The sequence below is a fragment of the Barbatula barbatula genome (assembly GCF_947034865.1).
Source record: "Barbatula barbatula genome assembly, chromosome: 20".
NCBI classification, from domain to species: domain Eukaryota; kingdom Metazoa; phylum Chordata; class Actinopteri; order Cypriniformes; family Nemacheilidae; genus Barbatula; species Barbatula barbatula.
Genome location: NC_136783.1, coordinates 19,457,573 through 19,484,511, shown reverse-complemented (window position 1 = coordinate 19,484,511; position 26,939 = coordinate 19,457,573). Strand labels below are relative to the sequence as shown.

General features: G+C 37.9%; 1 protein-coding gene across 1 annotated transcript; it reads left to right on the top strand.

Annotated features, from left to right (window-relative positions):
* Positions 1–932: 932 nt before the first annotated feature.
* epha8 (eph receptor A8) lies at positions 933–26,373 on the top strand (the record flags this gene model as incomplete). The annotated part of the gene is made up of 16 exons (XM_079483814.1): positions 933–989; positions 1,078–1,741; positions 14,008–14,163; positions 15,503–15,958; positions 17,113–17,237; positions 18,075–18,237; positions 19,980–20,076; positions 20,575–20,642; positions 20,825–20,950; positions 21,085–21,270; positions 21,704–21,765; positions 21,846–22,055; positions 23,106–23,255; positions 23,479–23,669; positions 24,148–24,303; positions 25,890–26,373. The coding sequence occupies 16 exons, from the start codon at positions 933–935 to the stop codon at positions 26,002–26,004; spliced, it is 2,982 nt and encodes a 993-aa protein (XP_079339940.1). The 3' UTR covers positions 26,005–26,373.
* Between the last annotated feature and the right edge of the window lie 566 nt (positions 26,374–26,939).

The following is a 26,939-nucleotide window of genomic DNA, read 5'->3' as shown; positions in this document are numbered from 1 at the left end:
ACATCAGAATATGGTACATGTATGGTACAAAATGGATAGTATACCAAATTTTGAAGGTATTTTTTGCACACAACTACTTGGCAAACAACAGCATATGAAGGAAGATGGGTTTTATTCAAATGCATAGAAAAAGTTTACTAAAAAGAAGCAAACCTTGACTACAGTTTTATTAGTTGTCAATAATTTTTCGTTGATTCTGTCTCGTTGTAATATTTTGTTGCAATAGTGCTTGGCTCGACTCAATAATCTTTTCACATGTGTTGACATTTTTTGCCAAGCTTTCTTTGAATTCTTCCCCTAAATTTACACACTTTTTAAACATGCAACATTCATGCAAACGTTTCAGTACATATTTATAGGTGAATAAAGAGTAAAGAAATAAATTTTCCAAAGTTTGACATCACATTGAAGTGTACAATGAAAAGGGATTGGGAAACAACATATTTGCAGTTCTATGAACGCATTCGAAACATTTGTATGAGGAACAGTCTAAAATATAACTAGTTAGTGTCGCTTGACAGGTGTGGTCGCTGTTCTCTTTCATTGTATGCAAAAGAGCAGTTTGGATGTTGTGCTATAAATTACTGGCTTGGTGTTCCACAGAAGGAGTTGCAAAAGACATGAGGGTTAGTAAATGATGAAATATTATGTTAAACTATTTATTCCTGCCTGATTATTTGCATTGCATAAGAAACTGCTTAAATTGCACAAAAAGCGTCCGAGAATAACAATGTATTCTTAATGTTGTTTGGGAAACGTGGGCCATATTCATCACGATATGAAATTAATCTTATGCACGGAAACGCAACGCAAGATATAATTGTTTTAAAGAAACGCTCAAGCACATTCATAATGTGCCATTGAAACAATAATGCACTGATTTAAAAAATCTTCACACTGCAAATATGTGTAGATGATGGACCGTGTTGGAGATGTTCGAGACCCCGAGTCTCGGCAAGGCCCAAAAATACGATCTCTTTTGCATTAAAGTTTGTAGCAGAACTTTTTGGGTGGGCAGACTCTTATTCTGTCAAAACCTGACACATTTATAATCTCTCTCTCGTCTGTCTTTGCCAGTGGGATGCAATCAACGAGATGGACGAGTATTTCAGCCCCATCCACACTTACCAGGTGTGCAACGTCATGAGCCCGAGCCAAAACAACTGGCTCAGGACCAACTGGATCCAGCGAGACGGCGCTCGGCGCATTTACATCGAAATAAAGTTCACGCTGCGAGACTGCAACAGTATGCCAGGTGTGCTCGGCACCTGCAAGGAGACGTTTAACCTCTACTACTGCGAGACCGACCGTGACATTGGGACGACCATCTGGGAGAGTCAGTTTTCCAAGATCGACACCATCGCGGCCGACGAGAGCTTCACGAACGTGGATCTAGGCGTGCGTAGACTTAAGCTCAACACAGAAATGCGCGGCGTGGGACCACTCAGCAAACGGGGGTTCTACTTGGCGTTCCAGGATATAGGCGCGTGCATTGCCATTGTGTCGGTGCGGGTTTACTACAAACGCTGCACAGGCATGGCTCGCAATCTGGCCATCTTCACAGACGTTGTGACGGGGGCGGACTCGTCCTCGCTCGTGGAGGTCAGAGGTCAGTGTGTGGACCATGCGGAAGAAAGAGACACGCCCAAGATGTACTGCAGCGCTGAGGGGGAGTGGCTTGTTCCTATTGGGCGGTGCGTGTGCAGCGCTGGGTTTGAGGAGCACAGGGACAACTGTATTGGTGAGTGGCAAAGTTTGGCTTGTTTAAGTTGCACTCTTTCTTAGGTTAAAAATAACTTCGCAGCTTTCTCATTAACTTTGCAACGTTGAGTTAACTTGAACCGTCACATATGAAATTTGACGTCTGTTTGATGTCAGTTATAAAGTAATTTATCTCTAACCCACACAAAGGGGTCATATATAAAACAAATATTACCGTTTGTTTTACAAGTGACGCAATGTATATACACAATTAAAGGTTAAAAAACGTTGTATTGTATTGGCCATTTACCTGTGCGTAGTGATTGGTCGAAGTATGTGACGAAAGTAACGCCTCTAACCATATTTGGAACATCAGGCACCAAAGCAATTGTACTGATACTTTTACGAGTCTAATACATGCATGGGCAACTGATAACACACCAAAGACACAGAAAAACACGTATTCGCGCCATATGACCCCTTTAAATACACCTGTAATGATTAGGTTTAAAACAGATAAGAAATAAAGAGGCAAAGTTACAGATTACATCTTAAAAGATTTGATTAATTTACTTATGAATGTGCGTGTTACCCTTTTTGGCTTAGTTAAATAATTTAGATAATGCAAAAAAAATCTACATTTTGCAGAGATGAGTAGCCAAGAAGATTACAGCTGAAATCTCTTTAAGAAACCTCTCCAAGACAGCTGTGAGATTAAATGGAGAGCATATCGAGACTTATTGAGCCTAGAAGTCTTCTTCTTCTCCAGTGTTTCTCCTAAAAGTTTACAATATATTTAAATATGAACTTACATTATTTAAGGGCCCAGTGAGCTGTGCAATTCACATCTGTTTTTAAGGCTCTTTCTACATAATTTTATCCGCTTCAAAATCAGATCTAAGTCTAAATCTTTGCAACTTTTGCATGCTCACCCATTTGTAAAGAATAATTCTGGCTTTGTATTGAACTCTTTGAACGAAAGCGCTCATTATAAGGCTATGAACAGCTGCTGCGTCTATTTCAATAGATTCATGACTAAATGCTGTGCGTTTCTTATTAATTCAATTTCCCTCTTGTTGCCGATACTTAAGCGTTCTGTTTTAAACATATTACTCAAACCATCACAAACTCTGTCAGGTCATTTTCTGCTCGATCTGTGGTTAAAAGCACTCCCAGCAATCCATTTCTCTCTGCCCGCGTGTCAGTAAAGGTTAAATGTCTGAGCTACAGAGTCTGGCTTTTGCCGACTAAACTGGGTCGCTGTGCTAATTCTCTGTGAGCGTGCTCCTCTAGTCACGCACATCTCGGTAAAATACCAACCAGGCTTCTCACGGACGTTTACAATCCATGCAAACCAAACCACTCTAAAAGCCCTGGGCGCTGGTCACGTGAAAGGGTTGCATGTCGTAGCGATAGAAAGGTTCTTCGTTTCCGCTAATGTTTTAAGTGCCGATCAAAACAGAGAGTGCGCTTCACATCTCAATCCTGTCAGCTCTGGTTTGGGTCTTTCAGTTTTGGCGGTGGCTTCGGGCCTTTCGGTCCTGTGTCAAGATGTAGAGAAAATATCCATTTCAGAGGAGATAGGAGGAAGTCTTGTCAAATGCACTCTGTTTGGCAACTTGATTTAACCTACTTGCATTCAAGGGAAAACGTCTTTCTCACATGTACAGTTGCCAATGTGTCTTAACTTATTCATCAGAAGCTGTAAACTGACTTCCGTCAGAATAAAAATAGAGTTTATTTTACTGTCATTCCACAGGGTACAATGAAATTAAGTGTCCTCCTTTTGGTGCATATAAAATAGAATGAAAGGAGTCAAGATGAACATATGAAAGAGCATAAATATTAACATTGATCATTAGCAGTTATCTTATATTAAGAAATAATAAACTAGATTTTAATAAGCAAAAATGTAAAGTGGAGAGCTATAATTAATTTGTGTTGTGGTTTTTATAATAATAGGAAAATATGATTATAAGTGTGCTAAATTATGTTGAATTAAAACAAACTCAAATTGTCATATTTAAAATATCACTTGTAATGCATTACTTTTTCTTCAATTGATGCTTAAAGATTGAATAGGTTTCCGAAGTGTGTTTAGTCTGCTAAATGACTAAATGCAAATGTAATTGAATCAGAATTTGACTAAATTTGATGAGAAATGTTTGAGTTCATATTGAGACCGTCAGTAATATTGTCATTAGATTTAAGACTTGACAAATCTGAGCTCAGGTTGAGACATAACTGAGATCTCTTCTGAACCTCTAATGAAGACATTTGTGAGATTCCTGCCTCTTTAAAGTAAAATGTCTGAGACACAGGAGACTAAAGCACAATATTATATGTCCTCTTCATCTCATGGATGTCTAGGAGAAATAATTGACATATTTTTTTTTTAGAAAAACATTTGTAATTATATATAGATCCCAAATTGTTAAGCTTCAAAAGCCCATACATATCTCACATGAGGGTCATTTATAATGAAGTTTAATTCCTTTGTAATATTATCCTTTATTGTTGAAATGTCTTTAATTATAAGACTATGCTGTTGTGTTCTTGTTGTGTTTACTTGGTTAGCAAAGACCTATTACAAAAGTATGTTGGAATCTTGAGACCGTCAAACCAATGTTAGAGAAATAACTCTACTAAGATGTGTGTGTCATAGCTGTAGCCTATAAATAACTATACCAATGCTAAGAATGGTTATAATAGTGTTATCTGTCTCCCGTCTTCTTGCAGGGAAAAGCCTATTTTAATGGTAGCTAGCTTCAAGTGCATCACTCTGAAGTTCTTGCTCACGTGTTGTCTTGTCCAGTGTTTATAAAAAGCGTAGACAGAAATTGCAAAGAGAGAAATTACAAAGACAAAAAGCGAAATTGCTGCACATTGTCCCATATTTGCCTTGACAAAATAATGTTTCTTGTGAAAAGTGCAGAGAGTTCAGAGTTGTTTATTCGAGTCCTTTGTTAGTCGTGGACTTCATAAAAAGCGTACGAGCTTGACTTGCTAACATTTTCTGACATTAGATGGTTTCAAAGGCAGTCAAAAGCTACATTGTTCAAGGGGCTAGCTGTTCACAAGCCCAGCCACCAATTTTCACATTTCATATTCTCACAGATTATAATTATAAACTCCTCCGTTCAATCTAGTGTCTGCTTGTGATTGTTAGACGTCTCGCTCGCCCTCACCACGGTGGAATGAGAGAATCTCACAGCCCTTTAGTCTGTCACTCTCAGATAATGATATTTATTTCCCCTCAGCACACAAAAAGAAAAGATGGAGAACTGAACGTGTACATCTTACATTAGATCATAGCCCTGACATCAGCCAATAAGACCTCAAACTTAAAAGACTCCTTACAGACTTTCTCACAGAAACACCTGTCAGCCTAAATGACGATTTGATCAAACATGTAATATTCATGTCTATTCATCCATCTTTCTATCTATTTTTTGATATCTTAAAAAAGACTGCTCCTAAATGATGCTTGCAACACCAATGTCAAGAGTTCACATTTCTAAAGTTGGGCAGATTTCGTATTTCTAGAAAGTCATACTCTTTGCTGCATTTGAACGGATAAGGGCACCATCTGTTCCTATACTGTATAATCAGGCGTATAAATGTATTACCAAGAAAATGAGTTGTCACAACATGAAAACATCCCTTTACTAAAGAACAGAGTTTGCGTTGCTGGATATCAGCTGTCATTGCTGTAGATTCATATTTCTGTCATGCAGGAAATGGTTGTAGATCTATAGAGTCTGGAAAACCGGTCAAGTGAATCAACTTTATTGACAATAGTTTTGTCAGCATACAACATATTTTGTTTCTCAGTATTTTAAAGCAGTTACGCTAAGACACTTGCAATGAAGGTAAACAAGGCCTAGAATTAAAAAACAAGCTTGTGTTTTGATATAGACAGTACATGAAGTTTTCTGTGTGTAAATGACCTGTGAAATTATCCTTATTTGCATTTTTGAGGTTGGATAGTGAAAGTTGTAAATGACTGAATGTTTTTGACAGGTTGATAAGTGATTTTACCACATCAGTCCAATGTTAACCCGTATAAAGTTTTGTGGCTGTATTTGAAAACACCGTGGATCTTTTCTTGTATCTTTCTTTACGTTTTTTCGTTCGTCTAGCTGTAACCATAACTTTTTATTTATGTATTCTACATTAATAGTCTAGAATGAAGTCAGTTAAAGAGTTTACGTACATACACGGTGTAAAATCCCTTTTATTTTCTAATAATAGGCAGTTCCTATTACCTTACTCTCAAATTATTCGTTCGGCGATTCATCTCTCTAATACCCTCCTTTCTGTAGGCCTATTCTGATCCCATTGTTCAGATGGTCTAGTCTGTGATTGCTGTGATTGGTCTACCGCGTGCAGCGTCGCAAATGGAACGTAGGCGGGCATTACACGGAGTGACTCAAATCTGACCCAGAACTGGAATGAGGGCGACTCGTTAGCGTGATTCAGAGTCAACTCATTTTTCCCAAGCCAATAACTTTTTTTTTCGTTCACTTTCGGTGACTGCTTACATTCACACACAGCAACATTACACATTGCATGAAATGTAATTTTAAGGACATTCTAATATTTACATTCACAAGCCATTTCGCATATCTCTGCTGTCCCTTTGAAAACCCCATATTTCCTTTATATTTTGCCATAAACTCTTAAAAATAAAGGTGCTTGAAAGGTTCTTCACAGTGATGGCCTAGATTCTATTACATACATTGCCAGTCTGCTAGTGACTGTCATATGGCCGACATCCGACATTCAAATAATAATCCATTGTTTTACATTAGCATCAATGTATGACAAACAAAACAATGCTAGCCAAAAACACATTGGACGCCCCCGATAACACAACCAGATATTGTGTTTGCGAATGCAGAGAATGAGGATTTGCGCAGTGGGCGTAGAGGTTTGGTGGGCGACTAATTAGCCTTTTTTGTGTCCTAGCTGGGCGTGCATTGTGTACAGCGTGAGGGTTCCTGGCCAACATATTACACAGGGATTAAAGGAGCAAACAGCAGAGATATTAAAGCCCCTCACGCAACTATGCCATTGTGGTGATGCCGGTTTAATCTGTCAGCCCACCGGGCAGGCAGACGGACGGACGAATTGGTTTGCGGAAGGCAGGTGGGGGGCTTTACGCGACAAAGGAGCAAATTTTATCTCGGCGAGACTTGTCAGTCAAAATCTCGCTCCCCTCCCCGACCATCAACATTGGCCCTTGTGTCAGAAATGGTCTGAACAATTATGACCGGACAAACAATAGCTACATTCATCTATTCCGGGCTAGCGGTATTAATATTTTATATGCTAATACGGGAGTCTGTGGAATGTGTGTGTTTGTCCATGCGAGATTAAATGACACTGGCAGGATCGACAATGCAGAGTTTATAATACGGACAAAACATTATACAGTCTGATTTTTAGAAGATATCTCACATTCTTTTCATCACTTAATTTAAACCAAACTTTGAATGGGAAAATCCAGGCCCACAACAGAAAACATAGCGTCTCATGAGCTCATTTGCATCATCATTGTTCTCATGAAACAAACGTTCCATGAGATCAAATCCACAAAGCTGTAGAATCACAGCAACTTCATAAGACTTTTCCTGTAAAGCCGACAAAATAAAACGTGCGCGATCTGCTTTTCTCTTGTAATTGCAGCGCACACAAAATCACAATCGTCTTTCAGATGGCTGCGTTTCGTCAGCGGCGGTGTAAACATCTCGCTGGCCACAGAGACTCGGCTAACTTCAATTAGACACGCTCATGTGACAGCAATTCAATCAAACAATTAACAAGTGTTAAATGCTCATTAACAGACATACGTTTGTCTCATCTGATGTGTGCTTACACAATCTTTTCTAAAGACAACACCGATAGATCGTTGCCCGCTGTGGAGACCAAACTGTACACACTCGATGCATAAATGTGTTGTGTTATAAGCAATCCAGCTTCACAGTCATAAATACAGCGGGTTGAAAGGTATGTAGTTTAAGTAAAGAATGAAAGAAAAATTCTTATTAAAAATAAATGAATCTTTCTTCAACGTACGGAATGAAAGATCAGATTTTGAAGCACACAAGAAGCTACTTGGATCATTCTCAGATTAAAATAATGACAAACTTATTTCATAGTGCCTTTCTGCAAACTCAAGGTTGCTTTACAATAGAGGACCAGAAAGACTACAGAAATCACAGAAATAAACAATAAACATGATAGCAAACATAAAAACAGGCACAAATGTATAGAGCAGAGATAAAAAAACATACATTAAACTAAGAATTTGTAAAACAAGGTTAAGAGGTGTTTTAAGATGATGCTGGGGGAACATGGAGAATCGTGTTTTGCTTGTGAAGTAACCCGAAGAGAAAACTTAACGGACACTTTTTAATTTTCTCATAAACCTTTAACACTTCACTCCAGTTATTCTGGAATTGCTTTTAACCGTTTGTAACGAGCAGGAAATAGATGAGAAGAGAAGCAGTCTCAGAATTGTTGACCCCATTTTAGAAGGAGGAAATAAATTCAAGGCTCAATTGACCAGTTTTTAAAGTCTGTTGCTTCAGAAATCAAGATAAATGCATTGAATGCTCTGTGCTAACTGGAGCGGCATCTAATCACGACCTTGCTTTACTGCCACGCATACACGCGCTCTTGTGCGGGCTAAAATGAATGCCAGCGTGTGAAGTTTTTAATATCCCTGCTAGGGTCCATTCTTCCGCTAGGATTTCCTAACATGGTGCCATGTTTCATTTCTGCCTATTAGCGCATGTGAGAGACGTTTTAGAACGTAATTAAAGTGCTCGGCCCCTGTGGGAGTGTTCAGGTAGATTAAATGACTTCATTAGCGTTACGCTACAGCAAGTTCACAGCGTTACCACCGGACACAGGCACCGGTCTGAAGTGCAGGGCTTTCCCTGCTGGGAGTCCACTGTCAAAGATTATACAGAACGTGTGTGCATCACATTCGATGGATGCTTTGGTTTCCATGGGTTGGTAATCTGTCTTGTTTCGAGATTCAAACTTTTTTGGAGTTATCGCATACGCGTTTAGTAAGCACATCAGGCAGCTGTTTAAAGGGATAGTTCACCCAATGTTATTTGATTATTTACACATCCTCATGTCGTATCAAACCTGTATGACTTTCTATCTGCAGAACACAAATGAAGATATTTTGAAGAATGTTGGCAACAAAACCGCATTGGACCCCATTGACTTCCATTGTATGGACACAAAACCACATAGACGTTTCTCAAAATATCTTCTTTTGTGTTCTGCAGAATTCATATGAGTTGATTTAAAAAATGTCTTTTTTGGAAACACTCAATTTCTTGTTTTGAATTATACAAAGTGTTAACTGTCTATTTGCTAATCATGTTTTCATCTGATTGGTTGAATTTCTGGGTCGCATAGGTACATCGGTTTTACTTTTTTACATCCCAAAAACAAAAAAAATGAAATGTGATTGGTTGCCCTACATGTCAGTGTGCTGGGTGGTCCTGAAAGAAGCTATGGAGTCCAGACCTTTTGCCATCAGTCCGGGTACGCAAGACAATGTTTGACTGTTTTCGGTCGCTCTTCAACTGACACACCAGTATAAAACAGCAAAGACCAGCAAATGATCCTAGACTGTTGTAAAGGTTTTCTTAAGCAGGGGTTTTGTATGGATGTTGATGGATGTGGTCCAGCCAAAGCCTACTGGTTATTTCAGTAGCCAGTCACCAAGTGTATCGGATTAACTCATCTTGGCTTTTTTCAATCGGAGAAGATGTTAAAACCGCATTATGACCTTCATAAGGAAGCGACAACTAATCGTTGAAATAGAATTCAATACTTTCTTCATTCGTTTTCCATATCAAGGAGCAGCCGAGCCTATCTGTGCGCTCGCAAAGATGCTCCAAGTCAATAAAGTCACCGGCTGCTTCTCCCCGTCTGTTGTTAATGATTCTTCAAGGTCGCCCCCAATTTAGACAAGTTGGTCTCCATCTATCAGGCACTTAGAAACCGGCAGCACTTTTCTTGAGTAAATTGATCTGATAGCAATTACCCTTCTGCGCTTAGAAAGTTTAAGATGAGATCTTTGGAGGACACAGCCTAACCACAACTACACACAATAAGATTAAAGGGCAAAACAAGCAAAATTGCATCCACACACACACAAATATGTATATGCATGTTTAAGTACCTGAGAATGAGAATAAACTGAATAATGGACTCTCACGCTTCGTGCTCATAGTGAAGTTAATATCAGATTGCCGTTAACTCCTTACGGTCCTCTTATATATCCATTAAAAGCCTCCCTCTGGGATAAACAGACATTTTTACACATGGCCTGTTTCAAATGAGCCCGCTTTCTTCAGGCCAACACGAGCCATTTGCGCAAATTAGGATATGCTGGGATGTCAAAGGTATATGGTTATTTTGTGCATGGGGGGTTGTGTTTGTGGGTTTAGTGACCCGTGCATTTTTTCTTGTGTAGGCTTGGGATCAATTAAAGGAACAGTTCATTGAAACTTTTTTCGTTTGCTCGTGGCGTTTTCTTCAAAAGGAGATGTTAAACAGACCCAGAGGCAATGGTTTTGCTCAGAGGTGACTCTTTTATAGCTCAGCAGGTTTGATGGAGTTTATTTAGGTATCGACTTACTATCATGTTTCTCCTAAAATGTGTTCTGGAGGATTAAAAATAGGCGAGTGTGGAGGTGAGTGTGGAGGTGTAAAATAAATGTCGATTGGAGGGGTAAAATAATCTGGTAAATTTGGTGAGAGATGTTTAAATATCATATTGATATCTTTAGTCATATTGACTTGCAGACTTGACAAATCTGAGCTCAGTTTGAAACATTGAGATCTCTTCAGAACAATAATGGAGACGTTTGTGAGATGTCTGCCTCTTTTTCTCAGGAGAATTTAAGCAAAAATTTGCATTAGCTCTCCGTTTAATCTCATTGATGAGATTACCAGATGACGATACATGTAAATAAGTGATGACAAAAAACATTTTATTTCAGTGAATTATCTACTGAGAAAGCAATGAGAAATATTTCACCACGCATGCTGGCTGAATATCTATTAAATACAGACGTTATTATGACTGAAGACAAAGTTTAATATGCAGGTAAATCCCGGCATTGTAATGCAAAATATTCTCCGTGCCGTTAGAAATCAAAGGCCCGTCTGTTTAATGACAATAAAAAGGTCATGTCTGTGTGCGTGTGTTATTGTGCACTCCATTCATCTTGAATTTCATGCATGAATTGGCATTTTGATAGTCGAAGCTCGAAGGCCTGATCATTCGCGAGCAATTCATCATCTCCCCTTCTTATCCGTTTTTATTTATTTCTTTATTTATTTGTACCCTCTGGATGTTCGATCTCGAGACGCTCTCCCTCGCGGGTTGAGGCTCAGTCGGCATTAGGTCTTATCATGCCCGCGCGGCTTTTGGGAATCTGGATGGTGCCAGTCACGGCCAGTATCGCTGCTGCCGGGATTTTTGCCTGAGGACAGATTGGCCGGCTCCAAATGTCACTAACCTTGATTAATGTCACCCCTAAAAGTGCTGCTTCTGCCCTCTGTTTTGTCCAAAATATAGTGGAGGCTTGGACAGAAACACCTCTGGATTCTTGTTTGCCTTTTGAGGATTAAATAGATATACCGTTATAATATCTACTGTTATAACACCTACATGAAGATATCTTAAAGTGACAGTAACAGCTAGTGTAATTTAGTAAAAGATAAAAAATAACCCTGTGAGTTACTTCACATTTGCAATTCTACAAAACTGTTGAGGCGATGGAGATGCTACCATAGAAATCTTTCTGCACTGCATAGATTATCATTCAAAAATCACAAAGGTCTTGCATCATGCCACATAAGAGGTTTATCCATCGTGTATTATACAAACAATAGGACTGAAATGTTTACTTTGTATATTTTAGGCTGAATTGGAACATCTGTTGGGGTTTACAGTCATTTCCTGGAACATTAGCCTTGGATATATTAAAATTTCTGTATTGAGGAAGGCGTGTACAAGATAAATGACATGTTCAAGTAAAATTAATCGTATATTGTTACACAACGATGCCAGACCAATAGCTGCTGATGAGTTTGTGAGTATTTAGGATGGTCTTCAGTGGTCAGTACAGTACAGGTCAGAACGTTTTTAATTCTTTAGTGGTTTTACATGTGTTTTTGGTAGCATGTATTTAAGAAAACTGACTGTAAATGTAGTAATTTTCTGGTCTGACTGCGGAAAAATACATTAACATTTCAAATGATTATTTATGGCCGTTACTTTCTAACAGTGGTTATTTTAAACAATATCTGTTGTGTTTTGAGTTGTGTTAGGTAACACCACAAACATTGGATTTTTGGACAAAAAAATTACAATTTATACAAATAATAAAGAGTTTAACAATACTTTCATGTAGATGTTTTTCTTTTTTTATTAGATTTTACTAAATATTTCCAGTGTATTTGTTAACATTTATTTCATTTATTAATTTAACTGTATTTATTGTAATTTGTTTGTATATAAAATGCATCTTTTTTTGTATATATATTTTTTAAATCTTTGTTAAAAGATGTGATATGTTAGGTAACACCACAAACATAATAGCTAATAGCTCAAAACTGGTTTCGGTAGATGGTTTTTATCATTTTATTTTGCTAAGAATTTTTTGTTTTGAATTTGAAATTCGTGTTTTATTGTTTGTTTTTCATTTTACTTAAATTTGTAGCGCTTTGTTGTTATTTGTTTTGTATATCAAACGTATCTACGTTTGAGTGTATATTATTTATTTATTTTTATGAAATCCTGACATCTGCTTTGCAAAATTTCCAACAGAAGTCCAGCATGCAAAGTTCAAGGTCAATAAAAGGTTCCTAAAAACTTTTCATCCCTAAACTTGTGTTGCAGATGCTGAAATCTGAAAAATACCTTGTTCTGCTTGCATAGTCCGGTCATGAAGAACATCTTGCTAGTTATTCCTCTCAACCATATTTATTTAACTATCTATACAGGGAGTAAAAATCAAGGTCAGCATACAATTGGTTGTAAATATTCATTAAAATTCATTGTAATGCAAATTTTGCTGCGTGGGGCGCTGCGTTCTGACAGGCGCTGACAAACCAAACAATGTGCCAATGTGCAAAAAAACCCACACAGCAGCCCTAATGTACTGTATGTAAACACCCCTGGATAAAGTGCTTTGGAGTCTTTGGCTTTTTTACCGTGGTATTTACTCCACTTTGAGACGAGTGATACCGAAAGAGCCATTTCAAGGCGAATGGAAAAAGTCACCGAAGTTCATCGTGATTAACTCATCACAATCCTCAAACGCGTGGACTTCCGCAGGTGTACACGTCGGTTTTTTGTTTCTGATTGTGTTGGCGCGGGTAGTCTGTCAAAAACTTCAAAGCGTGTAGACGTCATGTACTCGATGAGCATACAGGCCTGATGTTTATCGTGACCCGCTTTTCAACTCGGGAGCTTTTCAAAAAAACATCAAGGGAGGGAGGATTAATCGGAAAGCTAAAAGAGAAAACAGACGAGGATAAATACTGCAGTAGGAATGCTCTCTGGACTCCCTGGGGTTTCTGGTGCTGGAGATAAAGACCTTGCTATCGCCCTTGTGTTAATTCTCAGCTTCTCTTTTTCCCTAAAGCTCAGAATCTTCACCCATATAGTCGCTGTCCTTTTACAAACGGGGAACTGATCGCAACTTGTTGGGTTTGATTTGTTTTTATCAATTTCTGTTCAACAATGTTGTACAATCTGTGCCTGCTCCATTTCCAATCCTTTCTAGACATGTGCTAGATGAGACAGTCAAGCTTAAAAAGTTTTGTGAATGTTTAAACCTGTATGAAATGTAGATGGTGTTGATGTTCATTGAGGTGAAGTCCCAGACATACGCCATTGTTTGTTGTGTCTGCTTAAACAGACCAATAAGATTAGCATCCTTAGAAAATCTCTCTGTTTTTAGTAGTTCATCCAGAATAAGCCAGAATAGAAGGTGAACCTGATCTTGTTTAGAAAACGTAACCAAAAGGTGGCCAATGTTTAAATTTGTGTTATTCTTTAAGTATGAAATGAATGGATGACGTTCCACTCATAAGCCTAACATCACTGGGGCAAAAGCACATGCTATAATGTACGAAAACATACTCATTCGTATGAATTATTACAAGTTGGACACCTCGTGAAATAGTTATAAACTGCGTGAGATTGTGTTGGACATAGATTATTCAACTTTCCTCTATATCTGTTTCACCTGTCAGCTTGTGAGGTGGGTTTCTACAAGCCGGTGGCGGGTGATCAGCGCTGTGGGAAATGTCCTCTCCACAGTCACTCGGAGACGAGAGCGGCTGTAACCTGCCCATGTGATGCAAACTTCTATCGCTCTCTTACAGACCCGCCTGCTTCTCCCTGCACACGTAAGTGTACATGTTCACATCTGATAATGTCTCACTGAATACTGAAATACAAGGTCCCAAAAAGTAGGTATTGTGTTTGCATTAAACAGCTAAATTTTAAACCACTTGTTGTGTATTTAGTAAAAAAAATTACAAGCAGGCAAATTTAAATGTGTTCATATGATGTGGTATGTACCAAAAAATTATATTTAAAAACATAATAAGGTCTCACCCCTAAACCTAACCATCACTTTTGCGAATGCAGATTATTAGCTTCATTGATATTGTAATGATGTTAGACAGTATTGAATTACTTTTTGTCTTTGTTTTGAGAATCTACTCTACTTAAATTGTTCTGCCTAAAGTGATCTTGCACTTTCTAGGGAAAAGGTTTGAAGTTAGGCTGTCAAACGATTACTTTCGAGTAATCGCATCTACAATTAAAGTTTGTGTTTACATAATATATGTCTGTTAACTGTGCATATTAATTTTGAATTTATAAAAACATGCAGGTATTTAAATATATATATAAAATATAAAAAACAAACATTTATATATAATTTAAATGATTGGTAAGTATAAATAAATACCTGTAAATATTTCCTAAATATGTTTACATGTACAGTATATGTATGCGTTTATAAATACAAAATGAATGACATACAGTATATTTTGAAAACACAAACTTTCATTCTAGATGCAAATAATAGGTTTACAGCCTTGCCATAAAAATATAACTACAATATTAATATTAAAACTATACAAATATGCTTTAGGAAAGCGTTTGTACATTTTTAAGAGCAACTTAAAGTAAGTTTAGTTCATCCAAAATTTTTATTATCCTAAAAAGAAGATATTTAGATAAATGTCTTGAGTTCATACAATGGAAGTCAATGGCGGCCAATGCTATATTTTTCAAAATATATTCTCTAGAAAAAAGAAAGTTTGAGATGACATGGCTGAGTAAATTATGAACGTTTTTTGGGGGGTTTGAACTGCTAAAACATGTTGGGTTGCGTAAAAAATAGACATACCCAACCGTTGGGTAAAATTATCCCAGAAAATGTTTTCACCTAACAATGGGTTAAAACAACCCAGCATATTTGGTTGAAACAACCCATTTTATTTGGGTTAAGATTACCCATTTTTGCGAGTGCATCCATTTAGTTATTTGTATAAATCTTTGGTCTTTTACAAAACGAAAAAATTCATGCCACGATAATCGGTTGAACTACAGTCATGTGGGCACTGAAGCGCAAATTCAATCTTCCCCTTTTAATCATCAGCCCTGATAACCATAAACACCCTCAATCTAATTAACCTGTAATTAACAACTGTCTGACTCCCGACCGTCCCGCAGGACCTCCGTCAGCTCCTGTAAATGTCATATCGTCTGTAAACGGCACCTCCGTCAGTTTGGAGTGGGGTTCTCCTCTGGACACAGGAGGCCGCAGGGATGTGGTCTACGATGCGATGTGTCTAAAATGTAACAAAGAGGGGACACAGTGCGAGGACTGCAAGAGGTACGCCACGGGGACCAACGGGGTGAGCAACATCCACGGGGCTCCTGGAGATGCCAGCGCACCAGCTGTGGGAATGGTTGGAACCGTGAATGGGGTCGTGGTGGCCCGGTCGGGTGTGCTACCTTTGCGCTTTATCCCTCAGCAGACGGGGCTGACAGAACCGTGGGTCACGGTGTTGAACCTGGCAGCGCACACCAACTACACCTTTCGTATTGTGGCGCTGAATGGAGTTACACACCTGAGCAACGAGCTGCCCCAGTCTGTGATGGTCAACATCACCACAAACCAGGCAGGTAGGAGACACAAAAGTTCATCAATGCTCATCGAATACCAATGCCAGTGATTTTTTTCCTGTCATAATTCCTTAAACGTCCTGGGTGGAAGATTCTGGGGCTGAATTCATAAAACATTCTTAAGTAGAAAATGTATCTATCCGAAAATTCAATTTTCAGAAAAAAGTTATGAATGTCTTATATACTTATTATATATATATATATATATATATATATATATATTCTCTGAACAAAAGCTGTGGTAAATAACATCTTACAGTTAGTGTAACCTCACAGATGTCTTGAATCTCAAAAGGTAAGATGTTTACCGTAAGATGTTTTTTTATGTCGATACTTTAGTTTGTGTTCCAATCCAGATGGATACTATGGGCAGTTAACAGTTATAGAGATTGATTTTTAGTTTTTCTTTCATATTATATTCATATAGGGTAAAAATAGATATATTATATTAATATATATATATATATTTATAATATATATATTTAAAAAATGAACATTACTGTAAAAAAGGGTTAATGGATACATACATTTATTGATGTACCTCATAAAGAGACTAGAATATTTAAGTCTGTTGTTTTATTTTTCAAAAAAATATTTTGCAAAGAAAAAGTTTGTGAACTTTAAATAGAGCGTTCCTAGTTCTTGTCATTTCTATTAAAGATATTTTAGAAACCATAGTTTGTAATATTCCTAGTTGCAATTCTTTCGAATTGAACACTAAATATGCTATTTAGTATTCAAATATTACATTTTTATTTAAAAAAAATGTTTTATATATAAAATATATTAAAAAAAAAATTATTGAAATAAATTATACATATCTATTATGATTTAATTTACAAATGTATTTCATATCAACATTTTTATTTATTTATATTTTGTTAAATGTTTGTGACCCCTTCAATTTTTGTAAACAAACGTATGAAGAGTAAATATTTACAACTGAAATTTTTCTCAAGAACTTTCTTTCAGGAAGACTAAAATATGCGTAACTTTTATCTTAACTTTGCATTACAAATGGCAATTTTTTTTAAGAATGTTTTGTGAATCCAGCCACTAAATAATCTCCGTCTGCAAAGATAAACAGCATTTCAATTGTAAAATGTTTCTCATCATATAACCGCAAGGATTTTATGTTTGTCTTGTTTCCACAGCTCCATCTCAAGTGATGGCTATACGACAAGAGAACGCCAGTCAAAACAGCGTGACTCTCTTCTGGCACGAACCGGACCAGCCCAACGGAGTTATTTTAGAATATGACATCAAGTATTATGAAAAGGTAGGACAATAACTTCATCCAAGCGTCTGAAAGGTTTCGATATTTATTCATTAAGCTAGAAGGTCTAATCAACATTACAAATGAATTGCCATTCAATGACGGGTCACATCTGATAGACTACCCTGGAGTCAGATATCTCCATTTAACATCTCGCCTTCATCGGCAGCCCGGGCTAAATGAAAGGAAATTACCAACCAATAGCACTTTCTGACTTATGTGGCGAGATTACTTCAAGTGACATTGACAGTGAGCTATGCCAAGCGCCGATGGGAACTTAATTGTTGCGTGAGCCGGGAGCTTTGCTGCCTAATGGTGCAAAAAAGTCTCAGCTGTGATGAGGAATTAGTATACAGTGGCTCTTCAACAATGACACTGTGTAAATATGATTTACACGCAAGCCTTGTTTGTCGAACCGCTCTCCCCGCTGCTGATTCGAGGGGGAATGGAGCTTAAAGTCCACGCGTTGGTTTTCGACCGATACGCGATGCCTGCGGTCTCCTCTGGGGACTGGACGGCATCAAAGGCCTTCTAACAAAAAGCCAATGAAAATACTTTCAGACCGGACGGAGTTCACGAAGGCCTTGGGGCGGCGTGGGGAAGGTTTATAGATTAGAGAGCTGTGCGATTGTTGGCACTGGGGTTTAATCTCTTCAATCCCGGGTTAAAAGACGATTTCAGTCCCTGTTTTGAAGTCACGACTGTCTGTCCGCCCGCCTCCCTTATTCATGGGTTGTATTTACATAAACACCTTAAATAGATGCTTTACTGATTAGAATTGTCCTTAAGGACACCGTAACCTCTCACGGTTTTGTTTGTCCCTCCGGGACGTTTTCACAGGACAATGAGCAGAACATTTATGCTACGCTGAAGTCAAAGAACACCAGCACTAAAGTGTCAGGGCTGAAGCCCGGCACCAGCTACATCTTCCAGATACGAGCCAGAACCTCGGCCGGCTGTGGACGGTTCAGCCAGTCGGTGGAGATACAGACGGGCAAAGCAAGTAAGTGTTCAGTTAGAAGTGGTAATGTCTTTAATTCGACTTCAATTGTGTCTATGCTGTGTGTCAGGTAGAGTTCACCAAGAAATATCAATTCTGTGCCGTGTTTTTGTTCCTTTTGTTATTCAAAACCTGTATATGACTCTTTTTTTTAATGTGGAACACAAAAGAAGATATTTTGAGAAATGTATCAGTGGTTTCGTGCCCACACAATGGAAGTCAGTGGGGTCCATTGTGCAACATGCTAACGGTGGAGAGTTTTTCAAAGGCTATTCTCTTTAGAAAATGTAGAAAATCATGTAAATCAAAAATCATATAAATTACTCTAATTTACATAGAAGATCCAACATTGTGGCTTCCCCGTTGGTTTTATGTAGCGACATGTTCATCTGACATTTTGCAAATCTCTATAACATATATATTTAAATGACTGAATGTTTGATTTCTATTTTTTTTATATAGCTCTGAGGCTGATGTGTCGCTAACCATATTAAATGAATGTACATTTCTTATTGAGCAAGTGTTTTTGTTATAGACTTATGTATATGTTATGCACTATCGACCTTTAAAAATGTTACACAGTTATTAAACTTTTACTGTACAAATTTGGATCTGCTTTTATACACTCTTTATACTTTCTTTATACACTCTTAAATGTAGATTTGCTACACAGCGACATGGAGGAACTGTTTTTGGTTGTCCGTAGGATATTTCACAAAAGGTTCTTTATAGTGGTGAAAGGTTCTACTATAAAAAGGTGAGAACGTTTGACTGAACGGTTCTTTGGGAAACCGAAAACAGTTCTTCTAAAGATCCTTATGAAATATCTTTATTTTAACAAGTATGTATGAAGAGTTCATTTGCACGAACTCAAAAATAAAAAGAATTCAAAAATCATGTATTTTTTATTGTGTATTCCAAGTAATATAAGTAAAGCTGCGGTTGGGTTGTTTTGATTGCGTAATAATAACTCAAAAAGCCAACAAACACAATAAACAACAAAAAATAATTTCTGAAAACATTTTAGTAATCAGTTTTTTTGCAAATTTACTCTTCGTAGGCTATAGTTCAGAAATAAACTCATTTGTGTTTCTTGTTTTGTTTAAGATTTTTCTCTTTAAAGTCATTTAAATCACTACATGCTTAAAACTTCTCTGTCTTCACGAATGATTGATGGCTGAATGATTTTAATGAATGTGTTCCTGACATTCACACTGACAGTGATCAAATGTCATTCAATTGCTGTTCCGTCTATGACTATTAGACGTTCATCAGAATGCCGATCACGCGCGCGCCGCTGTCTTCACTCCCATTGGTAGTCGCTGCATCATCTCTCCGCTCATTTGCATAAAGTCGAGCCCTGCGAGCGGTCGCTGTCGCTCATGTCACCGCGCTTCAGATCATGAACCCTCATTGAAAAAGGACTTTTGATCACATTCTGTCTGTAAAACGCTGTCAGTGAGAAAAGCGCTTTAGGTTCAGACACCTGAATTGTTTTTACAAATAGCTTCACGTTACGCATTATACATGAAAAATCGATAATTTATAGCGTAAACTAGAGACTTCAAGGTATAGACTGAATGTCTATAACATTCAGATGTGAACAAATATAAAGATCCAACATACTATGTATTTGCACAGCGTTCTCTTTACGGTCCAGTTTCCTCGCAGCGGCGAATCTGATGGTGATAGAAGAGTTTAATGATGCGTTCGTGTTGATTCACGCTTTCTGTTTTCTTCTCCAGTTCCCCGGCGATACACCAACACGACGATCTTGTGGGTCTGCATGGTGTCAATAACAGGACTGCTGACGTTTCTGGCGGTTGTCATCTGCAGAAAACGGCAAGAGGAGAACTTTGAATTGTGTGCCTTCACATTCCCCTGCTTTATTCTGTAATATATGTTAAGAGATACTCATGCTAGCTTTCTTCCCTGATGTATTCACACCCAAACACCGTGTACATGATTCATGCTGTACTTGTCTAATTTTTCGAGGAAATGAGAAATTCCACTTAATGTGGGAACACTGTATTTCGGCACTTGATCTAAAACATTTTATTGATGCAAATGCAACACTGCAGATGTAAAAAAGTGTTGGGTTTCTCATCACTTGCTTCAAACTTTTTCAGTTTGTTTGATATATAAAGCCAGCGGATTACCACAAGTTTGTTATCCCTGCGTGAAGCAAAAGTCTTAAAATGTATTGACGTGCTTCAATAATTGTTTGTTTGTTGAATATAATTCCTTAATATCATAAACGTTAGGGATGCATATTATAAATGATGTCTCTCGTTTGCTGTGTTTAAAGAAAGATATTTCTGTTTCTGGTTTGCATTACAGACGATGTGGATACAGTAAAGCTTTCCAAGACTCAGACGAGGAGAAGATGCACTACCAAAACGGCCACGGTACGAGACGCGCCGTTCCCCGATGATTCCCCTTTTAATGAATTTTAGGCAGGAAGCGATGGCTGTTTTTTGGCCGATATCACGCTGTAGCTGCTGTCTGAGCCCTTCAGAGATCGTGGCTGTGACTGAAAATTGCTTTCATGCCGCAATATGTGACCAAATGCTAATTCTGTTTATTCTAGTATCATTTCCAGAAGCCAGATTTTATATTGATCCGCACACATATGAGGACCCCTGCCAGGCCGTCCATGAGTTTGCCAGAGAAATCGAAGCGTCCAGGATCAAAATAGAGAAAATCATTGGTTCAGGTACAGCCGTCCGTGGCGGTCGGGTGAAATACTTTCTGTGGGAAGATATCAGACATTCATAATTGTGTCTGTGTTGATATACCTGTATATACATGTCATTTTAGTGTCAATGTCTTCTCTCTGGTTCACTGTAGGAGAGTTTGGTGAAGTGTGCTACGGCCGGATGAAGCTACCGGGTAAACGTGATGTTCCAGTGGCCCTGAAGACGCTTAAAGCCGGTTACACTGAGAAACAGAGGAGAGACTTTCTCAGCGAGGCCAGCATCATGGCACAGTTCGACCATCCCAACGTCATCCATCTGGAGGGGGTTGTTACTCGAAGTGAGCACGACATATACTTCTATTGATACAGTGCGCTTATGATTGCAAAGATTGCTTGTTTTAGGTTTACTTCAATAAAAGAACGAATAGAAGAAAACTGTCCCCATTAGATTTCATACTGTATCTTAAGAATGGCATGAGACAACTTTATTTTAAACGATTTAGTTGATAGTGTTAAGTTGTTTAGTATCAAATCGTACAAAAATGTACAAATGAGATTGAATTCATATGAAATTAGCCACATCGTAAAATAGTTATATTTCTGCAGTGAGACCGTGTTGTACAGTCGACCAGAATGAACGCCTTTTGTCACGTATTTAGCAATACAAATGATTCACGACAGCTCTTCAACTAACCACTAGCTGATACAGACTGCGACATCTCTCCAGTCTCTTGACAACTAACTTTCTCTCGTTTTTCTCATTCTACCAAGGCAAACCGGTAATGATCATCACAGAGTACATGGAGAACGGCTCTCTGGACTCGTTCTTGAGGGTGTGTAAACACGTGTGTGCTTGTGTTTCGCCTCGCTGCTGGCCTTCACAGCTTCAGCTTGTTTTCTTTCCCCTGTACAGAGACACGACGGTCAGTTCACTATTATTCAGCTGGTGGGTATTCTCCGTGGCATCGCGGCTGGCATGACGTACCTGTCTGATCTGGGGTACGTCCATCGGGACCTGGCTGCCAGGAATGTTCTGGTCAACAGTAATCTAGTGTGCAAGATCTCCGATTTCGGATTGTCACGTGTTTTAGAAGATGACCCGGATGCTGCCTACACTACGAGTGTGAGTGTCGGTTTTATGTCTAAGTTTACATTTATTTTCATCTCAGTTATTCTAGGCCTTGTTTCTGTTTTTGGTTTTGTTAATGTTTTCAATGAGCTTTTATTCGTAATTTTTAGTTATGTTAATTTGACTTACATTTTTAACTTTTTTGCGTTTGTCGGGTTATTACAATTTTTTTATATTGCTATATGTTTAATTACATTTTATTAAATTTATTTTATTTTGTATTTATTTTATTTAATAATTTTTGCACCAGAGCAAACTTATTCCAGTTCAAATTTTAATTTAGTGTCAGTTTTTCAAGTAATATTTAGCCCTGCGTTTTATTTGATTTCCATTAACAGAAATGTTTTAATAGTTTTATTTAACTTCTTTAACTCTGATGCAAGTACTCGTATGCTTTGCCATGTTTTTACAAGCACACAGCCATCCGTATGTATATCTGACAGACCTCAGTATTCAGAAGGAGATAGAGTTATCTTCAGATGTCTATGCCATTAAAGCACATGTTATTATTCAGGTAGCAAGCTAGACATATGTTGACAGTTTCACTATCTGACAGCACAGGAAGACTAGTTATTCTCAGCTATAAGCAAAGCTAAGAATGATTGACACATTTCAGAGGACAGAAAAGCATGAGAATGACCTTGGAAGATGTTTAAGGCATTTTACGATTTAGAATAATATTAAAACCTTCAAAACTTTGGAATAACACAAATGTAATTATGGGAATTATCCCCAAAACCGCCAAATGAATTAAAACTTGTTATATTTCATGAACACATCTTTAGTGTATTAGTGTAACTTCCAGACGTGTTTTTCTTGAGGTCTCACCCTGATATGATTTTTAAGCTGTATTGAATTTGTTCCCGTCTTTTCTAAGCTCTTTGATTTTTCTTCATTATTCATTTTAAAGAATTAAATAGTACTCAATGTAAACACATAAAGATTATTATAGCATTTTTGTTTGTTTCATATGATAGTAAATGTTTTACCTTTTTTATTGGCATGCACAGTCATGTTTCTATCATTTTTCTCATTGAATTATAGGGGGGAAAGATTCCCATCCGCTGGACGGCCCTGGAGGCCATCGCCTATCGAAAGTTTTCCTCCTCCAGTGACGTGTGGAGTTATGGAGTGGTGATGTGGGAAGTGATGTCATATGGAGAACGGCCATATTGGAACTTGACCAACAGAGATGTGCGTCACAGACACGACCACGACAACATCATATGAGCTTTGTTTTTCAAATTGACTCAATATTTCTTCATTTGTTTATTTTCATAAATCATTCATATGTTTGTCTTGAGAACTTGAGCAAACATTTAACCAATGGAAAGTATTCTACCGTGTTTTTTTCTCATTTTATGTGCAGAATCCTATTTGAACATAGCAAATAATTGCAAGTTTTGTGTTTTCGCAGGTGATTAAGTCCGTAGAGGAAGGATACAGACTTCCTGCACCCATGTCCTGCCCGGGTGCCCTTCACACGCTCATGCTGGACTGCTGGCAGAAAGATCGCAACGAAAGACCCAGATTCTGCCAGATCGTCACAGTCCTGGACAAGCTGATCCGGAACCCCGAGAACCTCAAGTCAATGGACACATTGTGCAGGTGATCCATAACATTGCCTTTAAAGGGATTTGCCCGACAAATGTACGTTGCCGTCGTCAGATATGATCCCTTTGAAAAGTATCGCAAAGTTGACGAAAAAGTTTCGCCCGAGCACTCGGGAATACGACGGGTCGCGAGCGTGCGTTTTCCAATAAACCCATCTCAAATAGATGTGTTCTCTGTTAAATAAAAAGGCCTCTGTGCTTTATTGACATTGATCCCGGTGAACCTGAAAAAGAACGCTTCTGCTTTCACAATTGGACTTGTATAAATTGCTCGGCTCGGAGCGCGTGTCCCATCGAGCCACTGGTGCATGGGGAGATTTTATCCCGGTATTAATCTAGCCAAACCGGTCAGATCTACAGCCCCTCTCACACCTTCTCTATCATTTTAACTTGTATTGATTTTCTGCCTGCGCTTAGCGCATTTCAAGGTACATCTCGTCTGCGCTTTCTCACTCCTCCTGCTCTCATTTCAGACTAAACAGTCCTTTGATGAACAGAAGTATTCCTGATTTCACCAGCTGCCGGTCGGTGAATGAGTGGTTGGACACCATTAAGATGGGCCGTTATAAGGACCGCTTCGCCGCAGGGGGGTACCTGACTTTGGGCCATGTGATGAGCATGAATCAACAGTAAGTTGATTGAGTTCTTACTCCAGAAAATGACAGAGTGCTTGTAATGGCTGAACGACGCCCTTCAGAATCGGCGTTGTGCGCTCGCGGGGTTTAAGTGTAAAATAAACCCAATCTTAACGTGAAGATGGATGGTTGGATGAGAGATTGGAGGAAGCTTTATTGCTCGATTGATTAACTCCTCAAGTCGGCTGATGAATTGACTACAAAATGCAGTTCAGTGGATTTAAAACGACTGCACCTTTAAAACCACGTTCACCTTTTACTACTTTCTCTTTACAAAAAAATTTAAACTTTCAGTGTATTTCATGATAGACTTCTCTGTCAAGCGTGTAATTTTAACTATATCTGATCTATTTGAAGAGTTCATTGGCAAAAAACGATAACTGATTTTTAATAAGTAATATCAATCAAACCGCAGCTGGGTCAAGTAGTAACTCCCAAAATACAGCTAACCAACAGCGTAAAACAACATAAAAATCATAACATGATAAAAACATGATTTTGAACATTCAAAAGCTCTTTTTATGCAGTATTCTAAGTATACTAGGCTTGCAGTTATGATTTCTCTTTTGATTGAGTGGCTTTTCTTATAGTTTTATATACTTTCTTTTAAACGTACATGTTTAAGTTTATATTGCAACAATATAATATAAATAATATTCAAATAGTTAAGTGTTTTATGCAAAGTTTAAAGAATACTGACAAGTACACTTGCAGTATAAGTCGGTTCCTGATCACACTGTCAAGGTATATTTCTGCCATAACAGAAGGCTGCATGTACATTATCCCGCTTATGACACGGCTACTTGCCACATGAGAAAGAAACTGGTCATGAAATGTGAATTTGAAATAGTTTATTCGCTCATTTGACCTTCGGCGAGGAAAAGCACTATACTTTCGGTTTTAAGGTAAGAAACGGCATTCAAATGTCACAAACAGGCCATTATTAAAAAACTAGTAGTTTACTAAGAGCATACCTTAAAGTGTACTTTTAACAAAAAACGTGCTACAAGTATTACATATGTGAACTGTCAGTGTGCTTATACGGTGTAAAAAGTATACTACTGGTACATTGAAATTAGTAAACTTACTATATAAAGTACACCCAAAAACTTAAGTATACTTATTTTTGTGGTATGGGTCGCTTGGTGGAACGTTTCAACAGATGATTTCCCGGCCATATCAACTTTTGTAGAGTTTGTGTTAGAGACATTTCCAAACAGTTGCAAACTGGTTTGTCTCCATCATTTTGAAGAAATCGTTCTCCCAAAAACGAAATTCTATCACCGTTTACTCGCCCTCGTTTCATTTCAAACCAAGATGACTTCTGTGAAATACATTACAGACGAAATATTCTACAAGTGCTCTTTCCCATAATGTGGGCTTGTGGCCAAAAATGAAAAAGCATAATAAAAATAGTTTTGTGTGCCGTATGCCTGGACTTCTGAGGTCATATAATGTTTTTTACTGATAACAAATGACTTCTGCATTTTAAGTGTTTTTAACTGAAAAAAAATCATATTTGAATTCAGATTATATTAAATGTGAATTAAAATGTGTATTAAATTATGTTTTTGTGTCAGGGACATGCACAGGTTGGGTGTGACATTAATGGGTCATCAGAAGAAGATCATGACCAGTGTCCAGGTGATGAGAGCCCAGGTACTCAACCAGAGCGTCCCGTCGGTGCACATATAATCACGGACCTTTCCAAAATATAAAGACATATTGATCCGATATGTGTTTGAGTCTTGTGTATGAACTGCAAAAGACTCTTACTGAAGCGGAACCATGCGTGGACTATATACTGAGAAACACGGACGGTTTTGTTGTTCAACGAGACGTCTCTTTTACCTTCTTTTGTAAATGTATGGACTGCCTTAAATGACACAATTTATTTAAATATTGTTGTACATGGATACAGATTTTATGAATAAGAGTCATGAGTATGTAGAAACTGGACCTAATGAATATTAAAGAGTTGGAAATGAATATGAAAAGTGTAAATGTTTTGCCACACACACAACAGCACCTCAATGGCATGGATGAAACGACTGCCTGAAACGCAAAAAAAATATGACACAAAGATTTAAATGAATGAAGAATACAATGGGAACAACATTGCAAAAGTGATGATAAACCAAGACACTCAAGAGGAATGTTTGGGCTCTTGACAACAGCTGCGTAATGCACACAAATATGGACGAACACTGAATTAGTCTCTGTTTGTACGAAGAGACAAAGGTAATTATGTATGTCATGTGTTTGATTAAACGGCCAAAAACTCAACCTGCTGTTATTTATTGCTTACAAACAGCATTTTTCGTATGGATCCCTCTGGAAAAGAGAGAAGTGAACATGTGTAAATGCTGGTCTATGGAAAATAACAAACACTTGAGATCTGTCGCAAATTAAAACTGTGCTTGGCAGGTTTTTAAATATTCATTTTTGCCCTGAGAAAATGTTATGCTCTTATCATAAACTTGGGAGTCTTGAGGTATGTAAACGCGCCTGTAAAGGTGGGAATGACACTTCTGAACATGACGAATTCTCCTCATTTAGTTTCCTATTGTGCACAAATCTTTTTTTATTTTCAAATGTTTGTCCTTTTATCAAGATGCAGTGTCCAGCTT